This window comes from Galleria mellonella, unplaced genomic scaffold (assembly GCF_026898425.1).
Source record: "Galleria mellonella isolate WM207_F2 unplaced genomic scaffold, CSIRO_AGI_GalMel_v1 utg93, whole genome shotgun sequence".
Classification (NCBI taxonomy): domain Eukaryota; kingdom Metazoa; phylum Arthropoda; class Insecta; order Lepidoptera; family Pyralidae; genus Galleria; species Galleria mellonella.
The window spans coordinates 1,503,482-1,525,420 of NW_026442176.1; the positions used below are offsets into that span (position 1 = coordinate 1,503,482).

A 21,939-nucleotide genomic window follows, 5' to 3' on the forward strand; every position below is an offset into this window, starting at 1 on the left:
CTCGAAGAAACCTTATTACGTTCTTTTTGAAGAATCTCATGCTGTAGTTTCTAGGAAAAACCTCGGCAGGAACGTCATTTCACAATCTGAGCGAAGGGAAGAAGCTCCTTTGAAACCACACTTGAATATAGGGTGAGAATGAATTCCCTGTCAATGGTGATCGGTGCAAAGGTCAAATGGTCAAATGTTGTGGTAAAAATTATACATTCTGTTTTCCAATTATAATTTTTACTAATATTGTGTCTATATTTGGATTGAATATCATTTTGTTTTGTCTAGCATCATAATAATAAATATTGATATTTACGCCAGCACTAGTTATGACAAGGTAACAAACAGATATGCAATCTTTTGTATTTTTATTAATATAAAGGATGGATTTCAAATTATGTATCTGACTAGATTCTAAAATCATGTTTCAAGAATAAAACTACATTGACATGCACGAGAGATGCATATGGGAGGCAGACGTGACAGACGTATGTATACGAGTTCTTTTGATCTTGCTTTGTTAAAATAAATTCTGTTAATAATTAATTTTTTATACCAATTAATGATGATGGATAATGAAATTCTCCTGAAATTCCAAAAATCGTGTATTATGTAAAAAAGTGTTTAAGAAGTTGTGCTGCAGAAGTGTCCTAATCTTGTTTGATATTTAAATATTAGAAAGCGGCCTTGATCCGTAAAACTTGTTTCGTGACTAATACATAATTCATGACAGATAATTTTACCGGAATTCATATTAGAGGCGTACGCAATTTATGATCTGACGAAGGCAAAAAAGTATATTTACATGATAAGTCTATATATAAAATCTTTCAAATGTAGGTATTTTTAATAATTATATTCGGATACAATAAGGCAAATGCGATTCGACTAAAATATAATTATAGTTGTAACAAGGTAACCTTATTGGTAAATCGTTATTAACGGAGATGGTAAACAGCGATATACATTATAACGGAAAACAGAAGATAAGGATTGAAATAAAGACAGCTACACGTGTACTGAAAAGATGATCGATTAAGTAATCAATAATTTTTTTTTATATATGTATTATAATGTGTATTAAACTTGTGATAAGACTTCGATCGAACGACTTTATAACTTTAATGAGATTTGGCTGATTTTTTTACAAGAATCGTTTTATTGAAATACTAAAGTGATGATGTAGATGTAGTTGTAGAAGTTGCTAGATTATATATGATATTTAACTTTGTTTTTTTTTCTTATAGTTTTGGGACCAGAACTTAGAATATAGTCTATGTATTATTGATAGATTTTTCATTAATATCGTAGGAATATCACAGTCAAAGGAGATAATTTCTTCTTTGTGGTTTGGTTATTTAGCATTTGGGTCATGCTTACAATTAATATGTATATCAACGCGCGACGATTACATGGTCATCAAGCATCATTCATTTATCAGGTAATCAAGCAAACATTTGAAAACATTAATTGAACTCGATCGAGTTCAAATTTACGCGTGCTGTTAAGGTAAAATAAGGTCTGTAATAAAATTAATAGGGTTTTTATCAAATTAAGTATTTTTACTACTGGTGGTCAATTATAGGTATCAAATTTTATAACGAATGAAATATGAGACTAAAAGTCGGCTGCTTGGAGCAATCTGTGCCACTTTTGTGTTTTTATTGTAAAACAGCTAATTGGCCGTGTTTTGATTTAAAGGTAAAAAAGATAGGTAAAAATGGTATTGAAATTACGGAGGTACAAGACCATAGTATTATATGAGATGATGGTATTACATGAGAGCTACCATTGTGATGACCACCGCGAATTCAACCATTGTGATGTCCATGGTGCTGTTTATTTTTACAGACAACAGTTACCATTATCTATTGGTTGGGTTGCCAGCTCGTAGTCTTACATATAATAAGAAATTAAAGAATTATCCCGAAAAGATGATGTATATCTAACTCGCAAAGTAAAATACTTTTAAAACCTATTCAATTTTCCAGCACGTTCTACAAACAGCTCGCGTGTGCGTTATGTTTAATAAAGAAGTCAAAGTACATATACTTGGTAGCTGGATTAAAGACGATATTTTGAACTTTTTGTTTTATAATTAATATTATATCGCCTTTGCAAGGTGTCAGAAGATCTAATAGGAGGATATAAATTAGTATGATATCAGGAAATAGTAACAACCTTGTAGACTTTGATTTATTACCTACTTGTAAAAGATTTACGAGGAAATCTTATGTATTTAAAATTTAAAATCAGTTTTCTTTTTAAGCAACTTCCAAAGTAGGAAGTTTTTAGTTCGACAAAATTCTTTTTCGACTGTGTCACGCGAGTATGTTGCTTCTTCTGAACTAATTTATACAGTTTTGTGTTGGAACTATATTAACTTTATAACTATTGCAGTTGCTACTATTCTTTGTGGAGTAAAAAAACGGTTTGTTGTAGACCAAAATCTCTTTATAAAAACGATATTTTGCATGCTTATTATATTTTCAATATAATGTGTTTACGAAACATCTCGCCATTCATCAATATGTGTCAGTTTGAAGTCGCTTTTTTATCGGAATAAAATGTATTTGTAGTAGCACAGTATTATTAGGTATGCGTTTACAAATATATATATATATATATATATATATATATATATATATATATATATATATATATAATTTAAAAAATAGCTAGGTACTATAGAAAAATCAGCAATTGAGGGATGTGGTTTGAAAGAAGTTTGATTTCAACAAAAAATATTAGGTGAAATATGTGGGTACAAATTAAAGACGTCTTTTCCTTAATCACTTATCATTTCAAAATCTGCCAATTAATTGAATGTTTGCCATTGAAAACGACTCGTTCTCAGTTCTTGCGTAGTAAACAAGTTCTTTTTATTTAACTACTAATACAAATTTTCTAGGTTTAAAGAAATTGCGCAAGTGATGTAAACGGTATTTCGAATTATCAAAGAGAGGATCCCACTAATATTATAAATGTGAAAGTTTGTAAAGATCAACTTGAAAATCTCTCGAAAAAGTTTTGTAATATTGGACGTTTATATGTTTGGATATTTGTTAATCGGTTATACCTGAATCGTAGATTATTATATAGGATAGGAATTTTTATTTGCTATCTATTATATTTACTTTATTAATATTATAGAAGTAAAAGTGAATTTGGCCTTTTGGCGCCTTAAAATTTAATGGTTACGAAATTGGTATAAAGGTATAAATTAGAAAAAAGGACAGCAAGATTTTTTTCCGATCAATCAATATATCCAGTCATTCGGACGAAGCTGCGGGTAAAGATTAGTAATGAAATAATTTTGCGATCGAATTCAACGATTCTATCACTGCAACCAAAGTCGTCTAAATGCAAATGTCCTGTAACGTTCCTAGTCAAGCCGTTCGTGTTTGTTTTCACCGTATCCTTACCGTTTTGCAGGAAAGCCAGTTTTCATTTACAAGTCTGTGTAGGCTATTTTAAGATACCGCTGTCCCCAATGTAGTATGTACTCTTTTGTACATTAAATATAATTTTAATGAGTTTTTTTAACATTATCATCGCAAAAAAGTTATCAATTTAACGTGTCTATCTGTATATCTGTCTGAGGCATTTGAAATTGGATGAACCGTTATTTCGATGGTATTTCCATGACATTGTAACTATGACGCTGCTGCATGAAGTAGTCTGCAAGATACCGTGTTAGACTCATTAGAATGGTGTTAGACAGATAACTATCAGAGTTTTTATTTTTAATAGGGATTTTGTGTTGGAGATTTTTTTTTAATTTTTTATAAATTTTATCTTATTTCTTTATCCTCTTACTAAAGGTTCATTCCACTGAACTTGGTATATTGTTCTTTATTTCTACAGTTTAATTTTATTTTCGTTCATCCAATCTTCCGCAAAGCTATGGTCGATGGGTTTTGATGTTCACACGAGATAAGAGTATAAACAATTTTAGTAACACAATCTAATTCCATCACAATTCTTCCGAAGGTTAGCAATGAATTTATAAGGAATTGCTACTATACGGCGCGGGAGTGTCATAAAACACAATAGAAGCTTATACAATGTTTAGAGTAATAGAAAGCTATTACGGGAACCTATAATATTTTTTCCCCTTTTATAGTTATTACTCGTAAAGTTGAGATTAATTTTGTAACCGATATATTTGTAGTTGCACAAAATAAATTGCAAAAACATTGTGTGGGTTCAAACATAAGGTATGTAACGTAATTTCTATTTTTTTAAGATACAATAACAAACACACAAATGTTTCAAAGTAGAGCTTTCTTTTATGGTTGTTTCTTAAGAATAAATTCTGAAAATAGAATCTGAGAAATCGAAATAAATCGTAATTTAGAAAAAATATAACTAATAGATATGCTAGAGAGTAGAAAAAGGTAATTGACCCAGTTACAGTCATTGTGACAATGAAATTAAGTACATAAACGATTATAGTTCTAGTCAATGTAGATAATCGATCAAATTGGATAACAGGGGGCATAGCAATGCTCCTGCCAGGACGAGCACGGCCGTACCAACTTTTTCTCGAAGCGACTCGTGGCACTTTCTGTAACTTCATTGTGGATAAAGCGAGAAATCTGAATTTTTAGAGATTAATAGGATATACTAAAATTAACTATATTGCTAATATACTTAATAACTATACCTTACTTTTAACGAGTTATCACTAGTCAAATTTATTTGATTTTGTCACTAACACATTTACTAATTATCAAAATTTTAAGCTATTTCTAGCTATTTTACAAATTTAAAATTTTGAATTTTAGTATACATTTAGCCTACAAAGGAAGGAAAACTTGAAAAATCTCGAAATTTCATTATTCATTTTCATGAAATGAAAAATATTTTTTATTAAAAATTAAAATAACACATCGCGCTTGTATGGACAAAATATACTTATTACCCGTGAAAAAAAGTAAAATGGCCTATTAAAAGATAAATATTGATAGGTAATTGATTAGATAACAATTTATAACAAAGTTGTTGAATAGGTGCTTCCATAGACACATACTAAAATAAGTGAATTGCATAAGAACTACGTTGTGAGACTTGGTATTTTATTCCATTTTATGTTTTTGTTGGGTTTATACTATATTGTAGAAGTGAATCTGAAAATCACTTAAAAAAGCATCTAAAAAGATTACATTATAAGGCGAAACCAGTGGAGGTATAAGTATTATTACAATAAAATTATTCTATGAATATTAAATGTTCTGATTTTACCGAGAGAGAAAGTCTCGACTCAGGAATAGAAATACCCTTATTACAATTATTATGAAATGGCTGCTAAAGGATAATATGTGACATCATTATGTAAAATGACGGATATAATTCTCTAAGATGGCCCATATTTAAAATAATTCATCTTTCTTAAATAAATACTACTGTTTCGCCACGACTTCGTACGGGTAGATAGATAAATAAATTAGTATGTATTTTTTAATTTATAATTTTTTTTATATTTTCGGTTACATTATTGTAATTTTCGTAGAGATATTTTTTTAATATAATAGTTAGTGATGTATTTACGGAACGGTTTTTGAGTTTATTCATTATAAACATTCGAATGTTTCCCTTTTATAATTTTATTTAATATAGAATACAGATATAGAAAAGCATAATTGTAGAATATGAAATATTTTATGTCATACGTATGTGTAAACGGAAATTATTAAATAAATATGCCCACGAAACCACAAGTGCAATTTTATTCTAGGTCGACAAAATATCTGTAATCACTGATACATTGTTGACTAGTTACCGTTGTAGTGAAAGTAATGTCTGTACCGGCCGAACCTACTGTCCTCTCTGGATGTTTCTTAACGAGCTTTTCCATTATCAGAGAAATAATTACATTTTGATATGTTACTATTGTTACAACATTTATTTAGAGTATAAAATATTTCAGTCTTGATGGTGCAAGTTATATGGCCCAAATTTCATTTAAATACTCGTAAGGCTGACCGCAAGGTGTATTTGCATAGTTTTTGTATGTTCTTAGGTATCCTGTGATTCTTCTATATATATCTAATTTCTTTATATTGTAGGTATAATCAAGAATTTTGATAGATAGATAGATAGATAGATGACATTTATTACCTTTACTAAGAAATTAAAACAACAAAAAGGAAAAAAAAAAAAACAATTAATGTTGCTGGTAATAGGAGCCGCCTCAGCTATTGCTATATATGTACAGCTCCAGCGAGATGTACCTATATAGCGCTGATTTTCAGGCGGCCCCTTAACTTCTTTACCTTTAGCATGCGTGCGGATCGCTAATACCTATTTCTCGGATGGGAGACTCAACACGCTTACCAACAAATACATAATACATTACAACACATACATAAAACATTACAATAAATACATAAAACATTACAACAAATACACAAAAAATTACAACCAAAACCGAAAAGAATAAACTTTGAATAAATTATCGCACTTCACAATGACAGCATCATAAAAAAATAAAAAAAGAACGTGAAGCGTTAGTTTCTCAACTGTTTTGAATTTGTTTCTCCAATAAGACTTTTTTAAGTTTATTTTTTAAAGTAATTTGGGACATATTAACATGCAAAGGAGGTGGTAGATCATTCCAGATTTTTGCTGCAGAAAACCTGAAACTTCCTCTAAAGAAAACAGTTTTATGTGCAGGAAGCTTAATTCTGTCTGTAAATTTACTTCTAGTATTTCGACTATGTATATCTTTCGTCCAAAAAATTTTTTCATATAGATACTTGGGTTTTTTATTATGTGCAATTTTATGAATGAAACTGGCCAAATGGAGTTCTCTTCGATATGACATATTCAAGATACCTTTATCATTAAGTATTGGAGTAATTCGACCGCGTTTTGGAACATTACAACAGTAACGTACACATGCGTTTTGAACTCGTTGTATGGCATGAGCAGTTTTTGCTAGTAACCTGGGGCCGTAAACCACGTCACAGTAATTAAAATGTGATAGAACTAATGATTCTACTAGAGTGAACCTGACCTTTTCGGAAAGATATTTCCTAATACCATACAATACCTTTAATCTGTAGAATGCGTTTCTAATCTTTGTATTAATGTGATCTATATATCGTAAGTTACTATCTAATAACAGGCCGAGATTTTTTGCTGTGGAAACTTTCTCGATTCCTTGATTATTTATTATGATGTTCATGTTACTACCTTTTAGCTTTTCACATTGATATTTCGAACCCAACACCATGAATTTAGATTTATTGGAGTTTAAAATAAGGTTATTCTGATTAGCCCAATTATAGACAATATCCAAATCTTGGTTAATTCGCTCCACAGCCTTTTGAACGTCACTAGCAGGGAAGGAGTAATATAGCTGTGTGTCATCGGCATAGAGATGCATTTTACAGTGTTTTATAATTCGACATAAATCAGCGGTGTACAGTGTGAATAGTAAAGGACTTAAGATAGAGCCCTGCGGCGTACCTCTATTTATATATTTTGTTTCTGACCGTATTTCTTTCTGTTCCCCTTCTATTACAACATACTGCTGACGATCTGTTAGAAAAGATGCAAACCATTTTCTTGTTTCAACTGATATGCCATAATACGCCATTTTTGCCAATAAAAGATCAAGGTTTATAGAATCAAATGCTCTTGAGAAATCGAGCAAAATCAATAATGTGTTCTCTCCTACATCAGACGCGGCTATTATATCATCTGTTACCTGAGCCAAAGCAGTTGCCGTACCGAAACAACGCCGAAAACCAGACTGAATACTAGGCAAGATTCTCTCTTTCTCCATATAATCGGTTAATTGTCCACAAACAACTTTTTCAATCAATTTTGACAAAATGGGAAGAATACTAATGGGCCGCAAATCCTTATATGACTCTATTTTATTACTTTTAGATAATGGCATAACCTTAGCAAGCTTCCACAAATCAGGATATACTTTAGTTCGTATTGATGTATTAACAATATCGGTAATAGCATCTAACGTGTGTGGTAGGGTCATACGTAACATTTGAATTGTAATAGTGTCGTGTCCTGATGTTTGTGTTTCAATGCTCTTTAAATATTTTAAAATTTCATCACTACTACATTCACGCAGTTCGAAATTTCCATTCCCATATTTATTACTTGAGTAATAATTATACATATCATTATCTATATAGGAAGTACCTGGAATATCTAAAAAAAAGTTGTTGATATTATTAGGATCTCTAAGATTTTGAGGAATTTCTGGTAGAGAAGAACCTCCTACAGTTGAGGATCGCTTTAAGTATTTCCACATTTTTTGTGGATTTTTTAGGTTATTATTGACATAGTACTCAAAAAAAGCTTTCTTTTCTCTGTCAATAGATTTATTTGTTAGATTACGTAGATCTTTGTAGTATTTCCAGTGAGATTCTGAGTTAGTGAGACGAGCTCTTTTTAAGGCAACATCGCGTAGAGACATCATTTTCCTTATTGTGCCCGTGAGCCAAGGGCTAGGCTTATCTTTAATATACATACGACGTAAAGGAGCATGCCTATTAAATAAATCTGTAATTCTTTTGTTAAATACCTCTACCATGTTATTTATACTTAAATTTTCCATTTCTTTTAGCCAGTCTATAGAGCTAAGATCTGTTAAAAAATCCTTTTCATTTATGTGTTGTAAAGAGCGTCTAGTTAAGTATCTTTTTGAGATTTTAGGTTTCTTAAAATAAAATTCAGAAACAATCATAGCGTGATCACTGAGAATTGGATTATGATGGACTTTAATATTCTTACATAAATGAGCAGAATCGGTTATCACCAGGTCTAAGAGTGACGAAGATTGTTCAGTGACTCGAGTTGGTTCGGTGACTATTTGTTGTAGATTTTGTTGTGATAGTAGAGTAAGTAATTCATTCGCTGATTTCTTATTGGGTTGCAAAAGATCTATGTTAAAATCGGTGAGTAAGAAAATGTGATTACAATACGAAAATGCACTTACAGATTCGCTGAGGGCATCCATGGCTATTGGTATGGAGATAGCCTCGGTTCTGTAGATTGTACCAATAGCTATTTGCAGTCCTCCAGGTAATGATAGTTCCAACCACAGTTGTTCGATTGAAGCCGAAGGATGCGGGCGTATCCGAGCACGTAGTTCATTTCTTACAAAGAAGCCCACACCGCCACCTCTTTTACCTCCAGTTCGTGACGCATGTTTTAGTGTGTATCCCGGGATAACCGGAGCACAAGTCTCCTCGCCCTCTCTTAACCACGTTTCGTTTAGGGCTAAAATATCCGGAGTGTACCTATCTATAGAATACTTTAATTCGTCAACACCTGTTTTAATTGATCTAATATTTAATAGTCCCAAAATTAAACTATTAACTTTGCCTTTAAGCTCTGTAAAAAACTAAAAATACTCTAGGTAATTCAATCCTAAAAAACCGCTTGATACTGTCACTGTGAAATACTAAATAAACATGATTCATAGTGCTAGATAGAGAATTATAAATGGTGTCTGTATATAAACAAAATAAACGTGCTAACCTAATAGATGAGGAGTATAGAGTCAATGATAACAAGAAACAAAATAATAACAAGATTAAGGTGTACCGGTAGACCCGGTACCGCCAAAAATCTTTGCGACGTCCTCCATCTTTCTCAGATGGTAAAATTGTTTTCCTTCTCTTTCGCGAGCATATATTTTTCCGTTTTTTGACCAAATAAATTTCCAATTTCGTTTCCTCCCTTCATCTTTCGCTTTACCGAATATCATCTTATTTCTTTTAGTTAACCTTTCATTAATATATATTGGTTTCACTTCACCTGGAAAAACATCAGCCGTTGAGATAGAGCGGCGCACACGCGCCTCTTTCAAAACACGCTCTTTGATTGAACGACGTGTAAAGCGTATCACGATGGGTCGCGGACGTATTTCATTTTTCTCGTTAACTAGGAGTCGACGCGGACCACCACGATACATATCCACAATTTCCTCGTTCATGAATGACATGCCTATTTTAGAAGAAACTAATGTTACTAAATTCAGTAGGTTTTCATCAGCTCGCTCTGGTATCCCCACTATTTCAATATCATTCGCCATCATCTCTTGGTCTCTATCGTTTAGTTCCTGTTGTAATTGCAATACAGTTGACTCCAATTCAGAGACGTTTCTATTTTCGGCTTCAAGTAACACAAGGCGTCCCTCCATATTTTCTACGTTTTCACAAACTAAAGCAATTTTTAAATTCTTTAAACAATAATTGCTTTCCATTGGGAGAAACTCAAACTCAACAAGGACGTTAATGAATTGTTATGATGATGACTACAAGTAGCGGGAAGTTGACTGGGTATTTTCCTATTAAAATATCTATAAAATAATTAATTATTATTCTTTTATTTTACCTAGCCTTTCCAATTCGTTTTTCTCTTCCTGAAAATTAACAAAAATTGCAAAAAACATCGGAGGAGATTTGCTGTAAAAATACCATTAATCTTTCAATTTACGAGTATATCCGACTCTTTAAAAAAAGATTACAACTGATACTGTTGACGTTTTTGGTTTTTAACTCAGGAAAATTCCTAGTCAAACCAAACAATAGTTCTCCCACGACCATGCCACGTTTAATCATCGTCACAGTTACTTGTGGCTCATTGTCTCAGGTTCGCTGCCTTAGGGTTTTTGTCCAACCGAACGTCTCCGGTGAAATTTTTACAAAAAACGACGACATTCTGCGTAATGTAATGGATGACCACCGCTTGACAGGACACAAAGCGTTCAGAAAGTAATTAAGTAAGCCTTTGTTTTCATGATCGTTTTTCTTTTACGCAAAATCGGTGATCGAATTGACGATAACTGCATAAGATATCGGTTCATTTTCATAAAGATATTTAATTTGATTTTCGTGAACAATAAAGATATTATACGATACGATACGATAGATACGACTCAGGTAATTTTAAATGGGGTGTTGTTTTTATGGAAAAATATAAAGGCAATATACTTTTTATGAAATCTTAAAGAATAATGAAGGCGGAGGTAATATATTGTGTGTAAAAAGCGAGCATGAAAGCGTTCGAAACACGTATTTACAGAGCGTCGACGATGAAACGAGAACTCCGGAGTAATTCCCTCTATCACAAATTCACCCGAGTGATTCCGCTGTCGTAAATAGCTCAGTTCGAAAGTTGCTCTCAATTAAGGAACATAATACGAGACAGTTCCACAAATAAATCTGTGGCGGGGGATTCTTAGTAATAGATAAGTAGTGGTTTTATTGCTAGTTTATATCTACATCTTGTCAGATTGTCCTCTACATAGAATTACCAGAAAATCATTGTGGATAATACCAGGTGAAGGAGCCCTTTATAAGTTGGCTAACCTGGACTTCATCCTTGCATATCGTCTCACACTGGTAATCAGCCAGCATAAACCATAGCGTAGACGGGATTACCATTCATTTTTATCTATTAAACAAATAAAATCGTGTGACATTGTGATTGAGCGAGGCAGGGGATTTTTATAAATTAATTATTTCTGGCTTAACACGGCTGCGTAACGTGTAAGTGAGCTTTAACTTGTAAAAGCCAATTAAATCGAGTCCCGAAGCGCAGCAGTAACTCAAATCAAGTGGCTTGCGAAATTAATAAGTAATAAACAGCTTATGCCGGCTGAAACATTCAAAGTGTTCGACTTGTTGAAAGATATAACGGCGCCTTATTAGAGCCTTTTGTGAAACATTGTTATCTATCCTTTAAGATTGTCACATCTTCGATGTATTTAGTTAATTATCTTCTCTTTTTTATATAAAATAGTTGGAATAATATTTTATGATATTGGATTATAATATTTCTGCGGATTATCTAGTGTTTGGTCATATAAATATTGACGTGCAAAATAAAATGAAGGTCTTGGTTTTCAAGGAAAAGTTGGATTTTCTTCAGATATTAACGTTAGTGGAATTTATTTATTTAGTTTTGTAATGCCAACAATGTCTGTTCGTCTCTTCACTATAAACTGAAATTAAATATCTACATAGGACAATTTTAACCTATTACGAGTATAGATTGTGGTCAAAAATTTGAATCAACAGTTCTTTAGATGAATCTTTTTACTCTTATACAAGCTTTGTTTTAGAAACATTTTTTTTTATAATCTTACATAAAAACTCCATGTTCAATTGATTTTAATGACATTTTGTAAATAATGTATAGTTTGTTCAACTTGAGAGATAAGAGTTATTATCATGATAAGAAAAAATGGATCCAGTAAGTGGCGGTAGGGGGTAAAATAACGTTTGCCGGCTAGTTAGTATTACAATAAAAAACATAACAAGCTATCTTAACTTTGTATGAACTCATTGAATTTTCGCACTTCTACGGTTTTGCGTACAATTTTGCACTCAGTTTAACTTAAGCACGTGATATTACATAGGTATGAGGGGTGAATGCGTCGTAATGTGAGTTTGATATCTGTAAAAGTAGGTAACATAAGGTTATGATTGTCATGTTACCAAGTGGCATATGATGGTTGTCAATTGCTCTTGAATGTGCAGTTCAGACAATCTATGAGGCAGTAATTGTCATTCTTGACATATTATCATTTAACTAATCATAAATATGGAAATTTCTGTATGCAAATTGATCGTATTTCAAACTAATATATATGATATTTTTATCTTATTTTACACGGGCAGAGCAATGGGTTACAATTAGTTTTGCACATGACATTAACCGTTTTATTACAAAAAAATTAATTTATGGTGTTCAATACATGTTTAGACATCGTAAAAAGTGTATTGAACATCTGTTTATGTCTAAATAAATAAGTGTTTGTTATTAAATATAAAAGGTGTTTAATATAATAAATTTTAATATACTGATATATAACTATAGATTTTGGCATATAAAGTTACAAATAACAATTATTCCTATTTTTTTCGTCTAATATTTTTTGTAGCTATACCGTAATTATTTCTGTTTTTGACGATATTATGGGATTGTGTGTAGAGAAAAAAATATGAAAGAAGACATAAATGTTACAAGTATGACAAAGAGATGATTGTTTTAAGTTTAGAATTGAAATTAAAGAAATAGCGTGCTGAGTTAAAATAAGGTAAAAAGTCTGAAAAGATGATAGCAATGATATAAGTTTTTAAATTATCGTCATAATACGAATATAACCAGACAGTACAAACAGTAATTTTGTATTTAAAGTACAACTTGTATATGATTTTTTTTTCATTTTGAAGTAATGTATGAAATGATAATAAAAACTGTGAGTTATTGGCATGAGATCGCAATGTTGGGATTACTAGCACGATCAGCCTTTTAATATTCATGTCTATATTCTGGAATTTTAATCGCATTTTTTTAGTTGATCTGTTGCTCGTTTAACGATGACTATTTGTTACTAAGTTGCTGTATTTACGTAATATTATAGACGGTCGTTTCTATTTGTTTAAATACTTTTCAAATTTATACTTCCAATGCATTTCGAATATTGGAGGGCAGGACGTTTCCAGAATATTTCCAGATAAACTACGAGAAAAGTTTATCTGGCAACTACTCGTATTTATAGATAAACTACATGAAATAGAAGAATAATTCATTACTAAGTCGTCCGGGAGATATACGTGTTCGAATAGTTATTGCGAAATGATAGAAAAGAGTATTTTTTTTAATAGTTTTAGAATAGGTAACATGACCTTTTATTAACTATGAATTTCTGTTCAAGTTTGGCCAACAGAATGAGTACAAATATTTGTATTAGGTTTAGTCTCACTAAAGTCGAGCGTTCCTAAACGTGGAGGTCGTATCCTAATCGGCAGTGCGGAACTGATCTTCGAGCCACCCTCGCCGGCAGGGTGAACGCCCCACCGTCTGTTTGCCCGCCTCTACAAACAAACTATTAAGGCGATATACAAGAAAACTTTGGCATACAAACAAGCCTGGGACAACATACTCTAATCTGTATTGCACTGGTCTTGAGCGTTCGCGATTAATTCCAATCATTTGTAAATTAAGACATGATTTCGTGTACTTAATTTATAAAAAAAATATATAATTAGTTTTCAAAATAATTTATGAAATAGTTCGAATAGCGGGAGAAAGTGCGACTATGCCGTAGTCACACGAGATCATCGTTTCAATGCTGTGTGAAGTTTCATTAACATGACATACATACCTACCTAATAATCGTTAAGGAGACATAATAATAGCTTAATAATACGGTTTAGTTAGGTTGCCTTTTGTTTTCTACGGATATGAAAGGTTTTTTTTCAACTTCGTCAAAATAATTCAAATGTGTATGTCGATAAATTAGTTTATTTCGATAATTAAGAAAAACTAGTAGTGAAGTCGATTCTGAGGTGAACTTATTTCTGAATTAAAATTTGATAATTTAGTAATATTAAGTTATAAATTATCAATAACAAAATTTGAAGTAAATCTGACTTATCAGATAATCATTTTTAATTATTAAACTGAAATTTTAGATTTAGAATCAACTCTTTACAAGAGATTACGATTTTTATGAATATGTTCAATATATTACAAGTAATTTATTAGTATTCTCACAAGTAGTGTATTAGTATTCTCCTCTATAAGCGGCGACCACTACTATTTACTAGTCAAAGTCTAATTAATATATTTAATATTTATGTATATAACAAAGTGATAGTTACTTATGTATTATTTTTCATCAATGAATATTCTTAAAAGATTTCTATTAAGAAAAGTATAAAAATACATAAAGATGTATTTTTGTAATTAATATTCATATGATAATAGTAGAAAACTTTATATTATTCGTGCCGGTCTGTAGACTTGGCGCGCGTTTATTTGCCGTAAGTGTGTCAATGTACGCGATGAGATTTTCCTTCATGCATTACCGGTTGCCAGTTAGGAATTTTATTTATGCATATATAAATACAAACTTACCATACTGTCGGTAATCCTTACAAATCTGGAAATCCTTTATTAATTTGTTCACTTTCTACTAACACTGTCACGTACAAAATTGCGTTTATTTTTTCCTATAATTCACCAATAGCTTGTCATCATTGGGTCACAACGGTGGGAAAGAGGTCACTTTCGATTAGCTGAAGAACCAGTATTCTGCTTAAGCCGGTGGAGGCAAGCCCATGTCTGCTCAATGGATGCGCTCGCGGCTGTCGACAGTTCGAACTGTTTGACGCCGGTGTAGCTCCCCACCATTGGCATTGCTCCGTGACCTACACCCAGTTGTTGCTGCCGCATCGGCTCCGGTAAACAAACGGTTCACCGACCGATTACAAGTTGTGGATCTCCAAGCGATGCTGCTGCTCAGCTTCTGTCCGTATTGGGGCAACACAGTTGTAATTCAATGCTAACGGTTCTTAACGTTGGCGCGTTCTGTGTTCTCGCTTCTGGGTCGTGGCATACAAATAACCACGAAATAATTCAGTTACTATATACCTATCTTGTGTCAGGTGTGGATTATTTTAATACTGTATGTGAAGATCTGCCTAGTTCAATTGGTTTGTCGTCGGAGGCTGAGAAATTTGCATACACGAAAGAGAAAACGTTCCGCGTATTGCGCGAGTCGTCGAGTATTCTCTTGATTTATTTACTTTCTTCAGGAGGTTTTGTATTTGTCTACCTAAATTGCTTCCAAGTGAAAGTTAAAGCGATGTAAGTTTTACGTGACATTCGTTTATTCATATATACTTATATGACTGGTGCGTTATCTAATGAATTATAATTTTGGTAATTGTTTAATTAATAAGTAATATTTAATATGTAAGATGTCGCTGTTGTGTTGCATTGATGTTATAGGATTCAAGAGTTTTTTACAACTTTGTTTCTTTTTACCTTTTGACTGTGCCTTTGTTTTGCGTAGGTGATGTGTAATATTTCGTTGAATACAGTGTAATTTTAGTATTAAAGGTCTCATTATTATTTAGATTTTGGCAAACAATTGTGTATAAATAAACTATTGTTTGTCGACAGAGTTGCAGAGGGAAATCCTAATGCTCGCACCTGCTTACTACATCAAAAATTGCAACTTCTCAATTGTTGCATTAAACGTGCACAAGATGGCACTGGTAGCCTTACTGGGACCTCTTCGGATGATGAATATTTCGATTGCTCTGAAGATGAAGATGGGGATGAACAACTTCCGTGGAATAGACCCGTGGGGAGACTTCATCGTCTCGGAGATGCTACGCTTAAATCTGGGGCACCTCTTTATGTGCCACGTACTCAGGTTAGTTTAAGTAGGTTATACAAATATTTTTTTCAGAGTAATCTATCTCTTTGATGTGTATGTGTGTGATGTGATTGTCGCCTTTCTATGGCTTCGATATAAAGGGAAAAGAAATGACTTTATATTGTATATTAGAAATAGTTTTTGGGATATGTAGATGGAGTCTTTATGTGTATGTAACATTATTTATATACGAATATATTATATTAAAATGTTTCGCTATATCTTATGTAGGTGATCCTATAAATAAATAAATATAGAGGAAACTTTTATAAAGTATAAATTATGCACATTTTCCAAAATGTAAAACTTTTTGTTAACAATTTTTTTCAATAAAAATACGCATGCAATATCAATAATCAACGATATATGGAAAAGTCCCTTTTGATGTTTATGAACGCTTGTAAAATATGTATATAACTGATGTGTTTATTTATGTAGGATCCCGCGCCAAAAACCGAGGATCAACTGGAGGAAGACGCGGAACTGATGGTACGACTAGGCGATGATGCTCGGGCTTCCGAGCTTCGAGCTAGAATGATGAGTGCATCCTTATTGTCTGATATGGAGGCATTTAAAGCAGCAAATCCCGGTGCAGAGCTGTGCGATTTTGTACAGTGGTATTCTCCGCGCGATTGGAAGTCAGACGATGGTGGTGCGCTAGGAGATCGCATGCTATTGCCAGGAAATCCTTGGACAGAGACATGGGGCGTCGCTCGACCAGTTCCGGCCGCTCGACAACGAAGACTTTTCGACGAAACCCGTGAAGCTGAACAAGTTTTGCATTTTCTGCGTTCTCGATCCGTAAGCGCTGTAACTGACCTACTTTTACCCGCTATATTAAAAGCTGGTGCAGCAAAAGCTATAGCGGAAGGTGTCCAAGGAAATTCGTCGTCTGTTGGTGGAGTAGATAAACGGCGGACTTTTGAGATTGCTGCTCGGGAGATTCATGAAGCTGAGATAGAGGCCTGTAGATCTCTATGTGTGCGCACTGTTCTAGAGAAAAGTGTCGAAGGAATGCCTTTAGATGCAGCCGGACGTACGAGGATTTTAAATGCAGCCGGTGGTGCTCTTCCAGCTCCAGCTCGACGTGAGTTCTCTCTAAGAGTTAAAGATGCTATAGCGCCGCAAGTGATGCGAGCTGCGCTAGGTACCGACATGACTATTATAGGTGCGTTTACAGAAAGTATATTATGTTTGTAGCAGTGCGAATAGTGATTATGCTGAGATGTCTTCCTAGGTAAATAATAATATTGTAGTTCAAGAGTCGTGTCGAAAAAGTTGTTTTGTATATAAAATTATTAGTTTTGTAAATTTTGTAATGTTGAAATTATTTGTAAATTGTATAGCAGTTTAACAAGTAGTTTGAATTGTAAAAATATAAGATTGAATATGTAGCGAGAAGTGTCTTTTGAGTTTGGATACATTAATTAATTGTAGTGTATATTTAGGTAATTGCGCTAGCTTGTTAAGTTTTTTTTATTTTTTATTTTGAACATGACTATTAAAATGTTAAAAATTTCTATGAAAATCAATTTTATTCTAAAGTATAAGCGAGTTGACAATAGCTTACCGAAACTCTAATCTCCTTGACATGACCTCTCGCGTCACCCTCGCTGCCAGACCAATTAACTTTATGTGGAAAAGTTCATTTATTTGGCAATTTCATGACGTTTAATATCTCGTACGAGTAATTATCGACATCTACAGTGTAATTTATTTACAATTCATTTAAAACTATTGTAATTTTTATTTAAGTCTGAGGATTGGGACTAAATCGTCGAGGGTCGATTAAATATATACTCTATATCTGGACTCTAATTATGGTATATAAATACAATACAGTTTTTCTATGATTATATACACTGGTGTAATAATTATGGGGAAATAAAAAAAATCTTAAACTACCACAAAATGTTGTTTTATCAGTGCTTTGAATGAAAAAAAAATCTTTGTATTTTATAAAGAGAACAGTCAGCGCCTGAGATGAGATATTTATGTTACTTATTATATTCTATGTTCGGTAAATAAGATTTATTTGCCGACTTGCCCGTCTCATTGGTGGTAATTAAATAAGGCACAATATATATGAGCAATTGCCTCATCTTTGTGGAATTGTAAGGTAACATGTGACGTCATATTTGTGATCCTTGTGCCATCTATCACGATCTCTGTATTGCGGTTCCTGGTACTCGTTTGTATCCTGGACGATAATAATGCGGACGTGATATGTCTCTTATTCGGACCGGTATAGGCATGCGTGTGGTCTGCACGAGCGCGCAATGTACAGCCGGATCCGTGGCGGTGGACAGAGGTGCGGGCACCGCGGCAGCGCAGCGCATGCGCGTGCCTACCGCGACCGGGAGCCTCGCGAAATCGCTCAGTGGCGCGGCGGGATAGCCGGTCGATTCCAGGGTGCCCGCAAATACACCAACCACTCTCTGGAAACCGAATGAACCGTAAATTCCACATGAAAACCACATAAAAGTGAAAATTGTAAATGTGAGTAACGTCGTCACGTTTCGATACTGCGAATATTGTGAACGTATATTGAACAGTTAAGGGAATACTGAAATAAGGATCATTTTAAATTTTTACTCGAGATTTATGATAGGAGTATGGGACATTATCAGAACACCTGTCATATGATAACAAAGCAGTTTTCCAGAGTTGGGTCTTAGTCATCAGTTAATATTATTTCACGATTAAACTATTTATATTGTCTGATATAGTTACTACAAGTGTTCATAGGCTTTATTATGAGAACTGATAAGGATATTTTAAAATATAGAAGTGGATAGATATGTGCTGACGCAGCTTTAGTGAACGAGAATGTGCAACAAATCCGTGACACTAAAGGTATGTACGTCTTGAAAATATTAATATTGAATATTGCCATATTGTTCAAGCTGGACTTATAAACATTCTGCGAACTTATAAGTATTTACATATTATATACTTTAAATATTTTATCTAGTAGATGCTATTTTTTCAACAAATTTGAAAAAAATAATTTAATGCCTGCACCTTTATTTTCTCTGCTAATAATTATATCTATACAATTGGAAATGGAAAACAAACAAAACTACAAATTGTAGTGTACTTTAATAATATTAAATTTTAAATAATAAAATAATTATTATTTCATTTAAGTCAGGTTTTATCAGCCATATTGAAAGAGTGCAATATCTCTTATATATAAACCTACTTTTTAAAAAACGTGTTCATTCATAATCTTGACTAATACTATAATTGTGAAAGTGAGTTTGTTATCTCAACACCTTAACGATTAAACCAATCATTATGAAATTTTATATACACGTATCTCACGTACCATATGGAGTGAAGATGAACATAGGCTACTTTTTATCCCGGTCAGTGAACATAACCTGGTTACACGGATGAAACCGCGGGTAAAAGTTACTATATGGTGAATGAATAAAAAAATCTTGTATCTATTTTATTACTATTTTTTATTCAATATTAGAATTTTCTGTTCTGATATTGATTAAAAATATTGACAATATTTTAGCTAACGGAAGGGGAAGTTTTACTCTATATAATTTAAAGCATAATAATAATAATAAATTTAAATTATTCGTCTTCTAAATAAGTATGTGTATTTGAATTTATTTTTCACATATATTTATCCCAGTTTGCAAGTGTAATTTTTTGTCAAATGTAAATAAACTAGCCGGAATTAAAAGCAGCCTTGTTTTTCTGCATACAAAAAAACTTCATGTATATTAATTTTCATGATGATTAGTTAGGCCGTTAAGGTTTTAAGAAGTAATAAATATATGTTAGATAATGATAGAAGATGAAATAGTGGAGCAAGTAAGTGAGTTTCTGTATTTAGGGTCATTGTTTATAAGGAATGGAAAGTGTGAGGGAGATATTAATAGGAGAGGTAAAGCAGGAAATAGTGTTAACGGTGCATTGTTCTCAGTTATGACAAGCAAAAATGTGTTCAGCAAAGCTGATCACATTTTTGCTTGTCAACCAACACTCGTGTATGGAAGCGAATCGTTGGTATGGCAAAAGAAGTATAAAAACGGGATAAATACTGTAGAGATGAGAGTTCTAAGAGGTATGTATGGTATTACATTAAAAGATAGATTGAGAAATAGTGTGGTTAGAGAGGTGTGGACTGAAAGACGATGCAAAGACAAAGATCGAAAAGGGAATGTTCCTTGGTTTGGTTGTTTGGAGAGGATGGATGAAAGAAGATTTACGGAAGAGATATATCGAACATGAATGGATGGAGATGTCGGGAGAGCCGAATAGAGGACGTGCTGAAAAGGGCCAAATTAAAAATACTCGTAACTGGCGAGCATGTATGAAAAAATCAATGATTCTTGAGAAAGCGAAAGAGGACTGTTTAAATCGAAGCATTTAGGGTCCACTGTGTCTGCCTACCCTAATGGGAGACAGGTGGGTATATATCAATCCATTTTTACTGTTAACTGTAGTCCGAGAATCTATCATCTATCATTTTTACTGTTAACTGTAGAGAGAATCAAGAGACATTAGCGTGAATCTTTGCGCGGTATATATGAACTATATCAGGTTTTATTAACAATAGTTATGCAATTTTTGTTTGATGGGCACACGTGTAGACAGTAATGCTAGTTATATTTCGTTTATTGTGTGGTGTGGTCTTACAATAGTTCAGATATTATATTAGAATTGATTGAGATTCATTTTGAGAGGATTAAATAAATGTATGTGTAAATACATTTTTTTTTCTTTATATAATTGTTGATAGCAATAGTCAGTTCTATAACATCTGTAAAAAGATGATGCAAAGGTACTATTCTGAATCTATGACAACACCTAATTAAAACGTTAGGTCATTTTAAGATTCTATTCAATATATTTGTCGAAATTCTATCGAAGATCTTTAAATTAAAATGGATTATTTTAATTTTAATATCGAAACTTTTGAAAAGGAGTAGTTAAATTCAAACAACTATGGAAATTAAGATAAAAAAATTCTAATAAAATGTGATCAATTTTTCGATAACAAAATGTATTTTAAGTAAGACCATCAAATCAGGTACTCGGGATTTTAACATTCTTTTAAGAAAACCTTTGATAAGGCCGTGTTTATAGTTGAGTAAGCAATATTGAAAGGAGTAAGCATTTATTTTTAGATAGTTGTAGACACTTATTTTTAGATTTATGGGGGTAGGTGAGTTAAAAATAGTATAAGTAGGTATGTAATTAAATAAAGAGAAAATGTTTGTTATTAGATTATTATCTATACCTATTCTGTTTTAATGAGGGGAGTTTTATTATAGAATTATAACTTATTATTAGAATTATAACAGAGTAATGATCTTCAAGATACAGACTGACCAACAAAAGAAACGTTATATTTTCATCAAGGCTTGTTTAAACACATCAATTATACAAAAATGAATTGCGGTAACACATTACAGCTGTTACTCGAAAACAGAACATCGAAACATTCCAAAAATAAATTTAAAAAAACATAATAAGAAATGTCCGTTAAATGGCGTTAGGAGAATAACTTATCACCGTTTCTAGGCCACACAGGGACCATAAAAAGTACGTGCCGAAAAGTGGTTATTTCAGGATGCGTTGTACTAAAAAAGGGCGAATGTAGTTTATAATTTACAAGCGGCCGTCTCTCCGGTGATGGGTGTTTTTCACGTCAGTTACATATATTTCGTCTTTTTATTACTCGACTCCTGTTCAACGTA

The 21,939-nt window shown here is 32.6% G+C and overlaps 3 protein-coding genes across 4 annotated transcripts in view; 2 read left to right on the plus strand and 1 right to left on the minus strand.

The window, feature by feature from the left end:
- LOC116412766 (leucine-rich repeats and immunoglobulin-like domains protein 1) overlaps window positions 1–15,140 on the minus strand; it is a 38,236-nt gene extending 23,096 nt beyond the window's left edge. The window contains exon 1 of the mRNA XM_031907824.2: window positions 14,905–15,140. Within this exon, the coding sequence (XP_031763684.2) occupies window positions 14,905–14,907 (3 nt within the window). The 5' untranslated portion in view covers window positions 14,908–15,140. The remainder of the gene's footprint in view (window positions 1–14,904) is intronic.
- Window positions 1–17,741, plus strand: part of LOC113516929 (rab3 GTPase-activating protein catalytic subunit) — a 44,304-nt gene extending 26,563 nt beyond the window's left edge. The window contains exons 3-4 of the mRNA XM_026901433.3: window positions 15,955–16,210; window positions 16,652–17,741. Coding sequence (XP_026757234.2) covers window positions 15,955–16,210; window positions 16,652–17,413 — 1,018 coding nt within the window. The 3' untranslated portion in view covers window positions 17,414–17,741. The remainder of the gene's footprint in view (window positions 1–15,954; window positions 16,211–16,651) is intronic.
- Window positions 17,742–18,118: 377 nt separating this feature from the next.
- The window catches only part of LOC113519330 (probable G-protein coupled receptor 179), a 78,524-nt gene continuing 74,703 nt past the window's right edge, over window positions 18,119–21,939 (plus strand). For both annotated transcript variants that reach the window (XM_052902735.1, XM_052902737.1), the window contains exon 1: window positions 18,119–19,069. The gene's annotated coding sequence lies outside the window, so the exon portion shown is untranslated. The remainder of the gene's footprint in view (window positions 19,070–21,939) is intronic.